General features: G+C 44.1%; 1 protein-coding gene across 1 annotated transcript in view; it reads left to right on the top strand.

The window, feature by feature from the left end:
- LOC122938889 (cytochrome P450 2C39-like) overlaps nt 1–20172 on the top strand; it is a 94585-nt gene that overhangs the window by 24207 nt on the left and 50206 nt on the right. Inside the window, exons 5-7 of the mRNA XM_044294744.1 lie at nt 1443–1603; nt 2855–3028; nt 9979–10120. Of these exons, the coding sequence (XP_044150679.1) occupies nt 1443–1603; nt 2855–3028; nt 9979–10120 (477 nt within the window). The remainder of the gene's footprint in view (nt 1–1442; nt 1604–2854; nt 3029–9978; nt 10121–20172) is intronic.

Genomic DNA, 20172 nt, shown 5'->3' with positions numbered 1-20172 from the left:
TATACATAACAAAAAAGTGTGAAACAACAAAAAATATGTCATATTCTAGGTTCTTCAAAGTAGAAACCTTTTGCTTTGATTACTGCTTTGCACACTGTTGGCATTCTGTTGATGAGCTTCAAGAGGTAGTCACCTGAAATGGGATTCCAACAGTCTTGAAGGAGTTCCCAGAGATGCTTAGCTTGTTGGCCCTTTTGCCTTCACTGTGCGGTCCAGCTCACCCCAAACCATCTCAATTGGGTTCAGGTCCGGTGACTCTGGAGGCCAGGTCATCTGGCGCAGCACCCCATCACTCTCCTTCATGGTCAAATAGCCCTTACTTTCAAAGTTTTCCCAATTTTTCGGACTGACTGACCTTCATTTCTTAAAGTAATGATGGCCACTCGTTTTTCTTTACTTAGCTGCGTTTTTCTTGCCATAATACAAATTCTAACAGTCTATTTAGTAGGACTATCAGCTGTGTATCCACCTGACTTCTCCACAACGCAACTGATGGTCCCAACCCCATTTATAAGGCAAGAAATCCCACTTATTACACCTGACAGGGCACACCTGTGAAGTGAAGACCATTTCAGGTGACTACCTCTTGAAGCTCATCAAGAGAATGCCAAGAGTGTGCAAAGCAGTAATCAAAGCAAAAGGTGGCTACTTTGAAGAACCTAGAATATGACATATTTTCAGTTGTTTCACACTTTTTTGTTATGTACATAATTCCACATGTGTTAATTCATAGTTTTGATTACTTCAGTGTGAATCTACAATTTTCATAGTGATGAAAATAAAGAAAACTCTTTGAATGAGAAGGTGTGTCCAAACTTTTGGTCTGTACTGTATATAATATAATTATGAATATATGAATTGAGCAGGTGTGCCTCAAGGATATGAATTCTTATCTCGTCATGGCTTATCCATGAAACAACCTTGTTCCCTTCAGACAGACATGTTTGAGGAAGCTAGTGTACTCCCCATAGATAAACCCATATCTTTAGCAATAACTTTAAAATATAATATCCGTTCATATTCACAATTATTTTTTTTAATAAACGGAACTTGCCATGAACTCATCTTGTCCTCTTCAGCCACATAATAGAACGTTGGTTCAGGCTGATTTCACTCTTAAAGGCAATGAGCATTCATTTTGGCTATAATATCATTAGATAGTATTGTATACGTATGAAAATGCACAACGGGTAGTGCTATGTCCCCTTTTAGGCATACGTAGCACATACATAGTAGCATGGACAGGTCCATGCTGCGCCACTATGGACAGAGGGGTCTGGGGAACAGGAACTGTGCAAGGAAAGACCATGGACACAAAGCAAACCAGCACTGCAGCCGCTTCATTCTCAAGGTCGTCTACACTCCTCTAATAAGGAAGGTTCCTAATATTCAGTAGAGGGTAATGCTCCGGTCTCAGTATGTCTTTCTCTCTCCTTCTGCAGGAAAACCCTTCAACCCGACAATGCTCATGGCCTGCGCTGTGGGAAACATCATTAGTTCTGTGCTGTTCGGGGAGCACTTTGATTACCAGGATGAGAAGCTGCACAAGCTTCTTTCATCGACATCCAGACATATTAAAGGGATTTTGGCTCCACTAAGCACGGTTCTCAATCATTTTACTTTGTTTTTATTGTTGGCATTTTCTTCAAATTATTGGAATTCTTCATAGTTAAATGGGAACTGTAACTTTACATGTTTTATAATGTGATCCTTTTATAAGATGAGATAAGATGTCAATAGAAGAGGCTCCTCTTGGCTGGTCTAGACCACCAAGGATGATAGTATGTACTGTCTTAGATGTCCATGGATGGAAACATAACCCTATTCTCTTACCCAAAACACAAAGGATGCTAATATTAAGGTCCTCAATACCCCAAACCACCAGGGATGATATAATTAACTCCGTCTATGCCCTATATGAACACAGATGCTTCTTCTAGCACCAGGGACCACAGCGGTAGCCTCTTCTCTGGCCCAAACCTCAGGGATGTCACCAATTAACTGCCCTAGCTCATTATGGCTACTTATTTTGTGCTGTATATCAAAATTTATTCACCCCTGTTTTGGTATTCCCAGTTTAGGCTACTTTCACACTGGCGTTTTGGCTTTCCGTTTCTGAGATCTGTTCAGGGCTCTCACAAGCGGTCCAAAACGGATCAGTTTAGCACTAATGCATTCTGAATGGAAAAGGATCCGCTCAGAATGCATCAGTTTGCCTCTGATCAGTCTCCAGTCCGCTCTGGAGGCGGACACCAATTTTGCTGTCTACTTGACGAAACTGAGCCAAACGGATCTATCCTGGCACACAATGTAAGTCAATGGGGACGGATCAGTTTACTCTGACTCAATCTGGCACTTTAGAAAATGGATCCGTCTCCCATTGACTTTCAATGGAGTTCATGAGGGATACGTCTTGACTATGTTACAGATAATACAAACGGATACGTTCATGACGGATGCATGTGGTTATATTATTGTAACGGATCCGTTTTTGCAGATCTATAACGGATCTGCCCAAAACACGAGTGTGAAAGTAGCCTTAGATGAACAGTGTAGTCTATTGGTCTTACTGTCCGCTCACTATTTACAAAGGCTGAGAAGGAACATTTTTAAAAGACTTGAAAAAGCCTTACTCCTCTTACAAGGAAAATATAATCCAGAATGATGTTGCATTGGTGATCCCACCTAAGTTGATTGTTGCTGAGACCACACCTGGGTCCTTTCTGTAACGTCTGACCCTCATACACATTAGTCCTGATTGCTCCTGGGAAGTTTTATTCTCTTCTTCTCACTTTCTTGTGGTCCTACTGTATTTAACCTCTATGTTCATCTTTTCTTCCTGGCCTCTCTACAGCTCTGCAATATTATGCCAGTTTTTCTGAAGTTCCCGATCATCAGGCAAAAAGTCTTCAAAGAAAGTAAATATCTGCAGAGGTTTGCGACAAAATATATAAAGCATCATAAAGAAACTTTGAATCCGGAGGCACCAAGGGATTTCATAGACTATTACTTGCTGAAGATAAAAGAGGTAATGAAGATGGAACCTACTAAATGGTACTTGATTCATTTCACTGGAATCTAGTTACAGAATGTATTGTCCTCCAGAGCTGTATTCGCCATTGTGCAGATTTCAGAGCTGGAATTTTTAAGCTTTCTCTACATTACCTTTGTCTGGTGATACAACATGTCTTCCCTCACTATGATCTCCCCCTTAAACCTAACCTGATTGAAGTAGCCAGGCCCATCTTTCTGCTCAACCTCTACACTGCTCCCTCCAGCTTATACCAATATTCACTATAAAAAAACAATTTAAACTTTTCAGTCCTTATCCACAATGATCTTCACAGTGCTGCACCATCCCATATCTCCTCACTAGTCTCTGTCTACTACCCTACAGTCATGACCAAAAGTTTTGAGACTGACACAAATTTGGGTTTTCACAAAGTTTGCTGCTTCAGTGTTTTTGGATCTTTTCGTCAGATGTTTTATGGCACACTGAAGTACAGATATAAGCTTTTCATAATTTTTTTCACTTGTATTTACAAATCCATCAAGTGTATGCAAGTGTTTTTCTGCAGCTCTTCCTTACATGCTGGATATCAGCTTCTGGGCCAAATCCTGCCTTACGGCAACCCATTCTTTCTAATCCACGCTTGAAGTTTCTCCGAAAATTCTGTGTTTTTGTTAATCCACCCGCTTTTTGTGGACTGACCACAGGTTCTCAACTGGATTGAGATCTGAGGAGTTTTCTTGCCATGGACCCAATATTTCATTGTTTTGTTCATCAAGCCACTTAGAAACGATGTCCCAAGGCAAAACTGAGAACTATCAAAAAAAGCGTTGCTCGTCACCACATTGCTTCTGGATGGTCGGAAGAAATTGCTCCTGGATGGTCTGAAGAAATTGCTCCTTGATGGTTGAGAAGTTGTTCCTAACTGGTCCGAATAAGTTGCTCTTAGATGGTTGGGAGAAGTTGCTCCTGGAGGAGGTTTTGATACCATTCTGTATTGTCAATGTTCTTAGCAAATACTTTGAGTGAGCCCACTCCCTTGGATGAGAAGCAACTCTACACATAAATGGTCTCAAGATGCTCTATGAAATTGCTTTTCAGTATATAGAAACAGCTAACAAAAATATCCAAAAGCACAGAAGCAGCAAACGTTTTGAAAAACAAAATTTCTGTCAGGCTCGAAGCCATGACTGTACCTGTTGTCTCAGTTCTCCCAATGATTTACAACTAATATAATCCATAATGTATACCACAGACTCCTGTCTGCAGCTGGGAAGTCAGGTTAATTCCGAATATCCACAGGTTTAGGCCTTCCCTGAAAACTGTTTAAGCTGGTCTATCACATTCCCTAATTAAAGAAGAATCTGATCCCTTTATCCCACATTCCATGCATTCAAAGGACTTCATATCTGTACACACAGATACTGACTGGTTCATGCGGGTTTATGTGTGTTTAGTATACTGATGGCTGAATCAAAGTACAACAAGCACTGTTTTACTTTTATTCTTGTAGATTGCTTGCAGTATTGATTTTGTCTGTAGCTGTTCCTGCTGAATTGTAAAGTGCTGAAGAAAATGTTGGCGCCATATAAACATTATTATTATTAGTTGCTTTCTGGGAAGAGTCATCTGATGTAGGAGAAGCTAACAGCCTGTATTATATTTCAGAGCTGCCCTCACTATTCTGCAGGTTATCGGTAAACTTGAGGACAGACGCCAGGAGAGAACAAGGAGTTAGGGCTCATTTATATGGGCAGATTATCGGTGTAATTATAGAGAATGAACCCTCCTACAAGAGCTCAGCCCTGATAACTGCCTCCAGTAATTGTGCCAATCATTCAAAAAATGGGTTGATACGTGTTTACCAGGTGATGCAGTCATTTTATGGAGCTGATAAAATAATTTGTCTGCAACACATTCTTCTGCATAAAAAATTATTTTCTGCTGACAATTAAACAGTATGGGGACAAATGATCATAGTTACGATCATTCATCCCCATACCACATGTATAAGCGAATAATTATTGTAAAGGAATGGTTTGTTCCCAATCACTTCCCTGCGTATGAGCCCTACTGAGGGGGAGCTGGTGTGAGCTCTGCTTGTTCAGATGCTGTGTATATACAGGAGTCCGGCATGAAGTCAGGACATGGACAGATCATTTTGATCACAGTAAGGCTAGGTCTACACGACGACATTTGTTGCGCGACATTTTGTTGCACCAATGTCGCGCGACAATTTTTATAATGGCAGTCTATGGTGTCGCACTGCAACATGCGACATGCTGCAACTGCGACGCGACAGTCGCAGAAAATCCATTCAAGATGGATTTTTCTGCGACTGTCGCGTCGCAGTCACAACATGTCGCTTGTTGCAGTGCGACACCATAGACTGCCATTATAAAAATTGTCGCGCGACATTAGTGCAACAAAATGTCGCGCGACAACTGTTGCGCCCTATTTGTCGCGCGACAAATGTCGTCGTGTAGACCTAGCCTAAAGCCTCATTCACATGTCAGTGTTTTGGTCAGTGATTCCCACCAGTGATTGTGAGCCAAAACCAGAAGTGGAGTCTCCACAGACATAAAGTATAGGGAAAAGAGCTGCACCTGTTCTGTGTTTAGAGCTGCACCTGGTTTGGGCTGGGAATCACTGACCGAACACTGACTGTGTGAATGAGGGATAAGAATGATTATAAACCAACATATAACCTCTGTCTGTCCCATCCTCTGCCGAAAAAGTGTGGCACATTGTTTCTTCAGATCATCATGGACAATCTTAGCCCAGTGGGCCATGGTTTGCATGACCCTAAAAAATCAGTTGCAAGAAAAAGTAAGTGATCCCTTTGGAATGACCTGGATTTCTGCATTGATTACAAATAAAATGTGGTCTGATTTTTTATTAAATAACAAATAAAGACAATCTAACTAAACTAATAAGACAAACACTTCTACCAGTCATGTTTTTCACTAAGCAATTTGAGCAGAAATTCACCGTTCAGAAAGAAAAAGTCATTGAACCCTTCAATTAATTAATCTGTAGAAGGTGCTTTACAAGTAATAAACTTCACCAAATGTGTACACAATATTGAGGACCAATTTTTGGACCATTCCTCCTCTGGAAATGGGGTTCAGTTCATCAGTGCACAACCATCTTCAGATCATAGCACCTCCACGGGGTTAAGGTCAGGACTCTCCAGGTCTCGTCACAGAAACTCTATAGGGTTAAGGCCAGCATTCTCACTGACTTCTCTAAAACACAAAATTTCTTCTTTTTCAACCTTTCTTTAGATGAATAGTGTACTTTGGGTCATTGTCTTGTGTCTCTCAACGTCTCTTCAACTTGAGGTGATGAACTGTATTTATAAACCAAATAGCATAGAGTTCCTGATGTCATGCGCTAGCATAGAAACAGCTTCACAAGTCCCCAAAGGTCTCCTGCGATCACAACTTGCATTCAGATATCCACTACAATGGGACTCGGAGCACAGATTCCAAGACTGTGATTCCACTTGCATGCTGTGCTGCGCTTCAAGCTTATTGGGAGGCAGTGCCTGGCGTCCGCATGTGGTGAGATCATTCACATAATACCTAAAAAAAAAATATGCTCCGAGTCCCATTGTAGTGGATAGGTGATGCATTGCTGCTTTTAAATTTTCCTAAATTTTTGGTAATCTCTCAGTAGAATATTTTCCAAGAATCATCCAGCTGATAGGACAAAACGTGCGATGGGCTGCAAGTTGTTTTTTGTAGCTAAGTGTTCGAACAGATGAACGCAGGTTTTGTGGGTCTTTTGCCGTTACCCTTGTCAGGTCTTTCAGGATTGCCCGATGTGCCTGAGGAGAAGAGTAGTCCTTTACTTTTGTAGATAGTCTATCTAAGTCTTTAGCAATGCCTTTGTAGCCTTTCACAGGTCCATGCCCATGCATTTCTAAAACAAGTCTTCTAAGGTCTTTTAAAAATAGTTTGTTTCAAGACACAGTTCACAATAAACAATCTTTCTTGAGAAGAACAGTTTTTTCGCAGAAACCCGGTTTTGTATGCCTTATGACCGAAACACACAGAAAACCCACATTTCCAATGTGAACTCCTCACCTGGAACACGTTTTCCTAATTAGCGTAGTTCTTGGAGAAATGCTTAATACACAGGATGACTTACTGTACTTTTTCTCAGTGGCGACTCTAGGAACAATATATAGGGGGGGCACAAAGATACCACAGTCAAAAATGGGGGGGCAAAAACAAAATAAGATTACAAAATACGAGAGAGTTGCGGTCTGCAGGGATACAGTTATAATAAAACAATTTACTTACAAAAGAAGCTATTCAGTCGTCTGCTGTGCTGTCCTCTGCTTGCTTCCACGGATTCTTTCCCCTTCTTTCTGTCTCTCGTCAGTGCACAGGCGCACTGTTATGGTGGATCTGTGGAAGACACACTGTTATGGGGGATCTGTGGATGACACTGTTATGGTGGATCTGTGGAAGACACACTGTTATGGGGGATCTGTGGATGACACATTATGCCTCTCATTAGCCCTCATTATGCCTCTCATCACTCCCATATCAGCCCCCATATAAGCCCTTATGCCTCATTATTCTTCTTATTAGCCCCATTGGCCCCCATTATGCCTCATTAGCCCACATTATGCCTCTAATTAGCCCCCATTATGCCTCTTATTAGCCCCCATATGCCTCCAATTAGCTCCATATGCCTCCAATTAGCCCCCATATGCCTTCAATTAGCCCCCATATGCCTCCTATTAGCCCCCATATGCCTCCTATTAGCCCCCATATGCCTCCTATTAGCCCCCATATGCCTCCTATTAGCCCCCATATGCCTCCTATTAGCCCCCAATTAGCCCCCATATGCCTCCAATTAACCCCATATGCCTCCAATTAGCCCCATAGACCCCATATGCCTCCAATTAGCCCCCATATGCCTCCAATTAGCCCCCATATGCCTCCAATTAGCCCCCAATTAGCCCCCATATGCCTCCTATTAGCCCCCAATTAGCCCCTATATGCCTCCAATTAGCCCCCATATGCCTTCAATTAGCCCCCATATGCCTCCTATTAGCCCCCATATGCCTCCTATTAGCCCCCATATGCCTCCTATTAGCCCCCATATGCCTCCTATTAGCCCCCAATTAGCCCCCATATGCCTCCAATTAACCCCATATGCCTCCAATTAGCCCCATAGACCCCATATGCCTCCAATTAGCCCCCATATGCCTCCAATTAGCCCCCATATGCCTCCAATTAGCCCCCAATTAGCCCCCATATGCCTCCTATTAGCCCCCAATTAGCCCCTATATGCCTCCAATTAGCCCCTATATGCCTCCAATTAGCCCCCATATGCCTCCTATTAGCCCCCATATGCCTCCTATTAGCCCCCATATGCCTCCTATTAGCCCCATAGACCCCATATGCCTCCAATTAGCCCCCATATGCCTCCAATTAGCCCCCATATGCCTCCAATTAGCCCCCATATGCCTCAAATTAACCCCATATGCCTCAAATTAACCCCATAGACCCCATATGCCTCCAATTAGCCCCCATATGCCTCCAATTAGCCCCCATATGCCTCCAATTAGCCCCCATATGCCTCCAATTAGCCCCCAATTAGCCCCCATATGCCTCCAATTAGCCCCATAGACCCCATATGCCTCCAATTAGCCCCCATATGCCTCCAATTAGCCCCCATATGCCTCCAATTAGCCCCCATATGCCTCCAATTAGCCCCCATATGCCTCCTATTAGCCCCATATGCCTATTAGCCCCATATGCCTATTAGCCCCCATATGCCTCCAATTAGCCCCATATGCCTCCTATTAGCCCCATATGCCTCCTATTAGCCCCCAAATATGCCTCCAATTAGCCCCCAAATATGCCTCCAAATGCCCCCATACATCTCCAATTAGCCCCCAAATATGCCTCCAATTAGCCCCCAAATATGCTTCCAATTAGCCCCATATGCCTCCTATTAGCCCCCATAATGCCCCCAGCAGCCACATTTTTTATAAAATTAAAAAAAAAAACACTTACCTCTCCTGCTCCTGGACGGACGCCGCCTGCCATTTTCTCCCTCCTCAGTCGACTGTGCTCTAAACTGGCGCGCACAGCGTGAGGTCACAGAGCGACCTCACGCTGTGCGCAGCCCTGCACAGCCGACAGCCGAGGACCAGGAAGTGGTGAGTACAGAGCGTTCACCACTTCCTGGTCCTTCTGTACTAATGAGCGCTTCCTTAATGGAAGCGCTCATTAGTATTCACTCGGGGGAATCAGCGGGGGGGCACCTGGGGGGGCAAGGAACAACATAGGGGGGGCAATTGCCCCCCCTCGCCCCCCTCTAGCGACGCCACTACTTTTTCTTCTTACACTGTGGATCCTCCTTACCCAATGAACAATAGAACCCTACTAGTGTCTGTTAGCGGTTACAAGTATCACCGGTGATGTACAGCTAATTGTTGGTTCCACCTGACTTACCAAGGTTTTAGGCGGCTATTAGCAATTAGCAGTAAATTGTGAGCGCTGCGGCTACTGCTAATGCCCATGTAGTACCACCATTAGGGTACGGCCACAGGTGTCCTAAAGAATCTGCACCAAACAGAGTGGATTTTGCTGGAAAAATAATCATGGATATGATGCATTATTACAGCAAATTTAAAATCCACACCTCGTGTCATGTTAGGTGCAAATTCCAGTGTGAACACTCTCCGCAGTGCATGGGTCAGATCTTCTGTGCCCAACTCCCATGATACATGTGGCCATAACTGTAGTGTTTTTACCTGGGTTTAGTTGGATTGAGTTTGTCTATAAATGTGACTTCCTTTTATTAAACATCAATGCAGAAATCAAGGTAATTGGATAAGGGTTCACGTACTTTTTCTTGTACGTGTAATCTGTCTCTACAATGAAGACATGTCCAGTATAATAACCACATACCTGACTGGATGTTCTTTGCTTCCTCAGGTGGAACATGAGATGGATCCAGATATCTGTGACACCAGTCTTCTCATGATGGTTATAGGACTTTTATCGGCAGGAACTGAGACGACGGCTTCTACCCTAAAATTCAGCTTGGTGCTCCTGGCCCATTATCCGGAGGTGCAAGGTATGGACGTCACTGACCCTGTACTCCGAACTTCTTTGGATATGAACTAACCCCATATGAAATAAATGGTGGTTGGTATATGGACTACTAGTGGTGGCACACTACATATAAAATGGCCTCCTGCTGTTTGTGATGATTAACTTATGAGGAAGGGGGCATATGGAGGGGGCTTCACCTGAGCTGCGCCATGTTGCTGGCCATTTTCTGCTGTTTGGATTTAGTTATCATTAAGGCTACTTTCACACTAGCGGCACGGACCTCCGGCAGACTGTTCCGTCGGGTTAACAGTCTGTTGGATCCGTCCTGCCGCTAGTGACCGTGTGCCCCCGGACTGCCGCTCCATCCACATTGACTATAATGGGGGCGGGGCGGAGTTCCGGTGGAGGCTGCCGGAATAAATGTCGGACATGTTGTAGTTTTATTCCGGCAGCCTCTTGCCGTGCGCTGCCGTGCCTCCGCCCCCATTATAGTCAATGGGGACGGAGTGGCAGTCCGGGGGCACACGTTCGCTAGCGGCAGGACAGATCCAACAGACTGTTCACCCGACAGAACAGCCTGCCGGAGGTCCAAGCCGCTAGTGTGAAAGTAGCCTAAGACTGAGTGCAGATTATCTTTTCAGCCAGAAATAAATTCTTCAAATGATATAAGTCTTGGAATGAGCTTTTATGCAGATTTCCAAGCATACTGTGGGACCCCAGAGGTGGCTCTTACTAGTTGATGATGAACCACAAGGGTTCCAGTAAGAAATGCTTGTTATCTGTGTTGCCCTTTATCTTGTAAAATATTGGTGGCAGTAAAAATTAGGCCTCATGCACACGACCGTTTTTTTTTTAAGGTCCGCAAAAACGGGGTCCGTAGGTCCGTGATCCGTGACCGTTTTTTCGTCCGTGGGTCTTCCTTGTTTTTTGGAGGATCCACGGACATGAAAAATGAAAAAAAAATCTAAGTCAAGTTTGCCATTGAAATGATTGGAAAAAACGGACACGGGACACGGATCACGGACACGGATGACAATCTTGTGTGCATCCGTGATTTTTCACGGACCCATTGACTTGAATGGGTCCGTGAACCGTTGGCCGTAAAAAAAATAGGACAGGTCATATTTTTTTCACGGCCAGGAAACACGGATCACGGATGCGGCTGCCAAACGGTGCATTTTCCGATTTTTACACGGACCCGTTGAAAGTCAATGGGTCCGTGAAAAAAAACGGAAAACGGCACAACGGCCACGGATGCACACAACGGTCGTGTGCATGAGGCCTTAACCGGAGACAACATGGCAGAGGCTGGGCTGAGTTGGAGGTCAGTGTGGATGTCTTGTCATCAGTTTCTTTACACGAGCTCTGAGAGGATAAATGGAAGGACAGGGAAATCTTGTGGCCAGATAAGGGAAAGACACTGTGGAGAAAGAGATAGAGGAGGACAGCACTAGTGTGAGCTCGGAGATGCTGCAGATCCCGTGTGTTACTATCAGTAGAAGTGAGTGGCACCAGCCATAAAGGTGCACCACCTCAGGATCTCAAAAGGGAGGAGACAGCTTAGCACAACAGAGGAGTAGAGGCAAGAGCTGGGACTGGCAAGGGTCTGCCTAGGCCCTGCATCCTGATGCCATACGATCAGGCTGCACACTATGGAAATCTGCAGATCATTTTAGAACATATATCTCCAAAAGGCCATTCTCTGACAAAGTAAAGATTATTTTCTGAAATGCAAAAAGTACTCCAAGAATGCTACATTCAGTTCTATGGGACTTCTCAGAACAGCCAAGCCAGTGTGCATGCTGGGAGTTATAGTTTAACGACAGCGGGAGTGGCAGAGATTGCTGACCCCGGGCCTAGTGTGACAATACAAACAGATATTACTTATCCTGTGAAGATGCACTGTATATACACCGGGACACCACCAGCACGATATTGAGTGCAGTTTTGAGAACCTGGTCTACGGGGGAGATTCATCAAACTGGTGTAAAGGAGAACTGGCTTAGTTGCCCATAGCAACCAATCAGATTCCACCTTTCATTTTCCAAAGTTCTACTTTACACCAGTTTGATAAATCTCCCCCTTAGTATCTTAAATATACTGTCAGTATTTAAAGAAGAAGGCAATAGAGACTCTCGTGCTGCATGGAGTTGTCTTAAAGACTTAACCAAATTAGGAGGACGGGAGGTGTAAAAAAGACCCAACCCCTCTTAGACTGCTATACTCCCCAGATCCACTGAACAAATATAAATCCCAGACAGGGCTGGTGCAAGGCTTTTTGACACCCTAGGCAAAAGCTAATTTTGCCGCCCCCTGACTCCGCCCATTGACCACACCCTTTTACCCGCCCCATTTTCAGCCACCTATTGCATGCAACATTTAATTATGGTCGTGTACCCTGTGCCAGTCTATGGTCATTTCTGCCCCTCATGATTCATGTCCATTTCTTGCCTCCCCCCATCATTTCACATTTCTGCCCCTCATGATTCATGTCCATTTCTTGCCCCCCCTATGTGCTAATATCATAGTGCCAGTATCAAGTGCCTCTCTCCTCCCCCCTCCATGTGCCAGTATCATGGCGCCAATAACCCCCCCCCCCTCCCCCGTGGCAGTAAAGTAACAGTCTGGTATTTAAAAAAAAAAAAAAAACACTTTCAGAAAAGTTTCTCCTGGGATTCGAACTCACGACCTTTCACGTTAGAGGCACGGCATTTACCCACACAGCTATGAGAGCAGTACAGCCAGTTACTTAAAAAAAAAGTAAAGTAACAGTCAGGTATTTAAAAAAATAAAAAAAAAAATAACACTTTCAGAAAAGTTTCTCCTGGGATTCAAACTCACAACCATTCACATCTGAGGCAAGGCATTTACCCACACAGCTATGAAAGCTGTATTGCCATTAACTTTAAAAAAATATATATATAAGACTTCTACTGTAGGTAACTTTGATACCTAGTGTACATCCATACACATGACAGCTGCCCCAACACACCCAGCTCTGCTACATCCATACACAGTGTACTGGGGCAGCTGTCATGTGTATGGATGTACACTAGGTATCAAAGTTACCTACAGTAGAAGTCTTGTTTTTTTTTGTTTTGTTTTTTTTAAGTTACTGGCAATACAGCTCTAATAGCTGTGTGGGTAAATGCCTTGCCTCTGATGTGAAAGGTCGTTAGTTCGAATCCCAGGAGAAACTTTTCTGAAAGACAGGCTAAATGAGATTTAAATACACCAGGGTTTCGTAGCTGTGTGTCAGCTGCTGCTCGCTCTGCCTGAAGTGACTGAACAAACTCATACTCGCAGCGCATCCGGCCGGCAACAGAAGGAGTCAAGGAAATGATGTCAGATGGATCACAAGTGCGGGGCGGGGCGCAGGGATTCGGACTACAGAGTGCCGGCGCCCCCAGGCAGAGTGCGCGCTCTGCGGTGGCCTACTCTGCTTAAGTACCAACATGCATGCTGATCCCACTCTATGCCTCTCCTGGTGCCAAAAGGCTTCCCGGGAGAGCAGGCTACAGCTTTATACTTACACTAATTAAAATCAGCCTATGGGGCAGACAGGCTGGTCAGAAGCACCAAAAATGGGTATATGTCACCCGCCGAACTAACAGACCGATTAACTATATTAATTTCCCTGTCACGGATGCAGTGCAGATCTTGTGACTCCCTTTCTGGCTAGTACGGTGTGCATTAGAGAGGCAGAGCCATATGAGGAGACAGAACCTGTCTAGGGGACTGTTACTGTGATTTTGTGACTTGTGAGGTACAGTAAAACATATTAATGTATTTTTTTTTAGTGGTTGACTTATGTTTTGGGCCTGAATGTAAAGGATAAATGATTTCAACAGGCTGTGTTTAGGAATGGCGAGTGGTGATGTAGCCCTGGTAGTTTGTGTCACGGGGGTCCTACCTGGATCCCGTCACTCTCCGGGGTTAGGATCCATCACAACAAAGGAGTTGTAGTTAGAGGAATAAGTAGAGTCCAGACTTGGTGAAGTTTAATGGTTTTCACTTGAATAAACTTACAATAAACTTTCTCTTTGCTCCAGCAGGCTAAGGATAAACTTAGAGGTAAACTTGAGTGTTTTGCTTTATAGCTCTGCAGTGCTATTCTCTGGCTTCAGTCTGGTTACTAGACTTTCTAGCAGTTCTGGCACCGTTGAGTGAGGTGGCTTTGGCCATTGACCCCCTTCATAATACTCAATCTGGAGCCAGGGTGCTCTGCAAGCTGCTTCCCCAGGTCTCCTGCAGCAGGAGGGGGAAACACTCCCCTCACTGCGCCATGTCTGGTGCCTTTAAACTCTAAAACAACTCTGGGGGGGCGTGGCCAGCAGCCAAGATGAGCGGACGCTAGTCGAAGGAGCTCTGTGGCTGCAGCCGCAATACTGGGAGAAATCCTGACCTCACCGAACACCATCTGAGGACTAAAGACCCCTGACAAAGCCCTGCTGGGTACGGGAGCAAGGGCAGTGCAGGAGTAAGCTCGGCGGCAGTGTACGGAGGAGCCGAGTCGGGAGCGCGAGAAGCCGCGCTGGGAGCCTGAGAAGTGGGATGCGTGACACGCCAGACCAGGAGGCCTCAGCGAGCCCAGACACACCGGGCTTGCTGATACAGTAAGTGAGGAAGAAAAGGGGAAAAGAGCGGGAAACAGTCAGAGATACCCACCGAAGTGTAGAGGAACCCGGCCATATCATTAGCCCCTCCCCTGGTCTTCCTGCCAGTCGGCCATCTTCCCCGCCCTCCACTACCCAGTAAAGAAGGAGGGGGATAGTGCACCAAGTAACAGGCGCCTGCCTATGACATGTACTCAGCGAGCCCTTGGCTTCCCAACCATATACTGAGCCTGGACATTGTAATTGCCCTATATATCACTGTAATCAGCAACCCAGGGAACAATAATCCCTCAGCAAAATAATAGCAGGGACCTATACAGGAATATAGTGAGCCCCAAAAGAGACAGAGCCTGATATTGTTACAACAGACAGTTAGGTACCCTGACACAACAATGGGTCCACAAAAAACGTAGAGCACTGCAGAAAAACTGTGCAAATTTGCTAGACACCCAGAGGAGGGTTCGCCATTACCGCAATGGAACGTCCATACAAGGGCAAGTACGGCATCTGATACACCAATGCCTACAACATTCCCTGGAGAGGACCAGGAAGAACTCACACTGAAACAAGTATCAGCTCAAGTCCTGGACGCCATAACGGCATGTAAGATCTCCCTATTGGGGAAACTAAACACGAGGCATCTAACACGAGGCACTACCTCAGTAATGTGCAGAATGAGCATACACCCATTCTGGTTGAACATCATTCCAGATACATATATTCTTAGAATTCCACGCAGAAGAGACCAATTTAGCGCTGACATGGGACACTCTAAAAGCATTTCTTTGCGGGTCCCTGCATTCTAGCACATATCATATTAAAAAAAGACACCAAATGACTAGAAACAGAACTGAAGTCACAGTGCAACACAATGGAACAACAATATATTCAGCATCTGACTGAATTTAATAGAAATGCTTGGCTTCAATCAGGCAGGAAATTATTTTTTTCTGAAACGGGCAGCATTTGAACTAGGGAATCAATCAGCTAAACTTTTGGCCCAACTGATCCGTCACAACTCACCATCTACAACAATGCTATTGTTAAGAGATTCTAAAGGTCAGATAATTAACACGCAACAAACTATCCTTCAAACTTTTACACAATTCTACAGAGCTACTTATATAGAACCAGCATAACAACTTCAGAAATAGAGATAAGTGCCTATCTGGAAAGCATACCCCTCCCCAAGCTCACAACAGAACAAAGTATGCAATTAGACCAACCAATTAGCCTAGAAGAAATTATGCAAGCCATATTAGATCTCAATAATGGGAAGTCACCTGGGCCTGATGGGCTTCCTAAGGAAGTCTGTGCCAAACACACGAAGGAACTAGCTCCGCAACTACTGGCCACCCTCCATGCAGCTCTGGGAACATGACAATTGCTGGAGTCATTAATGGAAGCAACCAGATAAAGATCCCCTAGAATGCAGTTCATATAGATCCATTGCATTGCTGAATGTAGATTATAAAATCCTAACTAGGGTACTGACCACGCGACTAAACCAGGTAATCCTGTCACTGGTGCACCAAGAGTCTACCACATAAAATATTAGAAGAGTTCAAGTAGTCAGACAATTAGGATATGCATTGTACGCTGAATGGGCATTGGCCTCATTGGATGCAGCCAAGGCCTTTGATTCCATAGAACGGGCCATCTTGTTTCAGTGCCTAAAGGGATATGGTTTTGGTCCACAATTTCTCAAATGGATCACTCTTCTATATAGCAACCCGGTGAGCAGATTATTAATAAATGGGGAGATCTCAGAAACATTTCAGCTTCACAGAGGCACTAGACAGGGATGCCCGCGGTCACCACTCCTGTTTGCTCTGGCCGATTGAAACTTTGGCAATCAGGTTGAGAAGCAGAAATCATTTAACCGGGGTGAAATTGGGAGAGAAAGAGATGCGTATTGGGTTATATGCAGATGACACAATCCTATATTTATCAGCACCTAGCACATCTCTTAAGGGTGCAATAGAACTGATAAATGAATGTGGGGAATTTTCAGGCTTTAGGATTAACTGGGGGAAATCAGTGTATATGCCTCTGGGTAGAGCAAGCTGGACAGGCCCATCTCATGTGGAAATGCTGAAGGTATCAAATATCTTGGGTAATTATCACTAAAAAATACTCCCAGGCCCTGTCGCTCAATATTCATCCCTTAGTTGGCCATATACGGAATAAACTACAAAATTGGAAGACCTTACTCATTTCAATAGCAGGCCGCATTAACGTGATCAAAATGATCATACTTCCCAAAACCCTATACACACTTCAACACTCCGAAGTACACGTACCCAAGGCAGTATTCCAGGAAATAGATTCACTATGTAGGACTTTTATATGGGGAAGATCTAGAGCTAAATTAAGCCTGGATACATTAAAACGCCCTAAAGTAGAAGGGGGTATGGCATTACTAGACTACTATACTTGGTACTCCTCTGAAGAACTGCCCGTCTCAGAATATTTTTTAAAACAATACCTATACTGAGAACCACAGAAATAAGATAATAATGCACTTAGTAAAGTAGATGCAAGCACTATATATGGACAAAGTCCTCACTCTGATATGATAATTTCTGAGACACTTAGTCAATATATTTTGATCAAAACACATCTAAGCCCGCCTACTGAACGCCAAGGTGGTCTCAGGTCAGGCGGGTCCTACGCTAAACCTACCTAAGCCGTTGGGCTTCTATGTTCAGGAGCGCGGACGCCACACATATGGTGTGCTGCTCCTAGTCACCTCCATGTGCATCAAGCAACCAATGGGAGGAGGAGCAAGCACAGCCATATGTATCACCTAATTAAGGCGGTCTATTGGATAGGGGAGGGGGCAAAAGTGCAGAGGAATGCTACTCCCAAGATAATAGGTGCGCATTCACACTTGAAGGTGCCACTCCCTCAAGCAAATACTACATAGACAAAAAAAATCCACAAAAAAAACTAAGATAAAAACATCCTGCACGATATGATATACGAATGTGCGGATGTCCCTGGCCATATTATTGAAGAGAACCACAGAAATAAGATAATACTGCACTTAGTAAAGTAGATGCAAGCACTATATATGGACAAAGTGCTTGCATCTACTTTAATAAGTGCATTATTATCTTATTTCTGTGGTTCTCTTCAATAATATGGCCAGGGACATCCGCACATTCGTATATCATATCGTGCAGGATGTTTTTATCTTAGTTTTTTTTGTGGATTTTTTGTCAATACCTATACTGCCATACACTTTGGTCAGTCCTTGAAATGCCTCCTAAATTTCAGAGACCGCTGCTGCCTCTCCATAGACTGGCGCAACTAACCTGGAAGGAGGCCAAAACACTAACCCAATTCACAGGGGTCACATCTGACATACCTTTGTGGGCCAATCAATCACTACCACAAATGCAAGTAGTTATGGGGGCAGACAGTCGGCAGGGGTTAACATCCTTTCAGATGTGTTTGAACAGGGAGTGTTGATGACATTTGAGGCACTAGCACAGAAACAGAACATTCCCCGAACCCATTTCTTTTCATACTTGCAGCTCAGATCAGCTAAACAGAGTAGTTTCCCGACCATCAATACCACGGTATCTAAATTCCCACTCATAGGAATCGTTAAGACCCAAGGACCTAGAGGACTTGTGTCAGTAATTTACTCACACCTGGTACAGGCAAAGGTTAAAGCTAATCCCCTTAAGATAATAGAGAAATGGAAAAAAGTAATACCCACACTGACTAAGGAATCAATTTCAGATTTATTGGAATTGCATTTACGTGTATCGCCAGCAGTCATAAATAAAATGGTCCAGTTAAACATTATTCACCAGTCATATCTCACTCACACCAACTAGGTTGTACAGAATGGGCAGAGCACCATATACTGCATGTCTAAGGTGTGGGGAAATGGAGGCGGACTTTTGGCATAGGATCTGGAGGTGTGGTCCGATTGCTGCCTTCTGGGAAGAAGTTACTTCATTTCTCTCAGACTTATTGCCGGTTCGGGTGGAGTGTAGACCTGAGATTAAACACTGCAATAAACCACACAAATTTGACAGGGTCTGGGGTTTGTGGTGTGACTCACACAATACACCCCCACACACAATACACATCCTCGAGACTACAACAAGCTATTTCACAGGCTCGGGGTTCCATGGCCCAATCGATTTAATGGGAATACTGGGAAGATGTAGAAATGGTGCCGCCACTTGAAGGAACAAGGAGCCAGTAACAGCGCAGTGTGTAATCGAAAGCACAGAAACAATTGTGAATGTTGAAAATACCCGAAATTTATGAGATATGGTATACTTGTTTGTACTCGGATGTGTATCAGGAATGAATATGTCAATGTACTGTAACTTTGTTTTATTTCCTCTTAATAAAAGAAGTTAAAAAAAAAAAAACTCAACTCTCTATCCAGTTTACTGCAACCCCTCCCTTGGTAGGAAGCAGGACTAGCCCACTTCTGTCCAAAAGGGGTAGGATGGAATGGTAAGTTCCATTCTATCTAGAGGTACTCTCTGTCTGGAACACTGCCACCTGCTGGTCAACCAGGCACAGTGCATGAAATACAATACATAACAGTTACATAGCACCTAATGAACGGACCTGGAAGGCATGCAGGTATCACACATACAGTACAGACCAAAAGTTTGGACACACCTTCGCATTCAAAGAGTTTTCTTTATTTTCATGACTATTAAGGCATCCAAACTATAAATTAACACATGTGGAATTATATACATAACAAAAAAGTGTGAAACAACTGAAAATATGTCATATTCTAGGTTCTTCAAAGTAGCCACCTTTTGCTTTGATTACTGCTTTGCACACTCTTGGCATTCTCTTGATGAGCTTCAAGAGGTAGTCACCTGAAATGGTCTTCCAGCAGTCTTGAAGGAGTTCCCAGAGATGCTTAGCACTTGTTAGCCCTTTTGCCTTCACTCTGCGGTCCAGCTCACCCCAAACCATCTCGATTGGGTTCAGGTTCGGTGACTGTGGAGGCCAGGTCATCTGGCGCAGCACCCCATCGCTCTCCTTCATGGTCAAATAGCCTTTACTTTCAAAGTTTTCCCAATTTTTCGGACTGACTGACCTTAATTTCATAAAGTAATGATGGCCACTAATTTTTCTTTACTTAGTCCTACTGAATAGACTGTTAGAATGTGTATTATGGCAAGAAAAAAGCAGCTATCAGTATCCACCTGACTTCTCCTCAATGCAACTGATGGTCCCAACCCCATTTATAAGGCAAGAAATCCCACTTATTACACCTGACAGGGCACACCTGTGAAGTGAAGACCATTTCAGGTGACTACCTCTTGAAGCTCATCAAGAGAATGCCAAGAGTGTGCAAAGCAGTAATCAAAGCAAAAGGTCGCTACTTTGAAGAACCTAGAATATGACATATTTTCAGTTGTTTCACACTTTTTTGTTATGTATATAATTCCACATGTGTTAA

This window comes from Bufo gargarizans, chromosome 5 (genome assembly GCF_014858855.1).
Source record: "Bufo gargarizans isolate SCDJY-AF-19 chromosome 5, ASM1485885v1, whole genome shotgun sequence".
Taxonomy (NCBI): Eukaryota; Metazoa; Chordata; class Amphibia; order Anura; family Bufonidae; genus Bufo; species Bufo gargarizans.
This window is presented reverse-complemented; position numbering and strand designations above follow the sequence as displayed.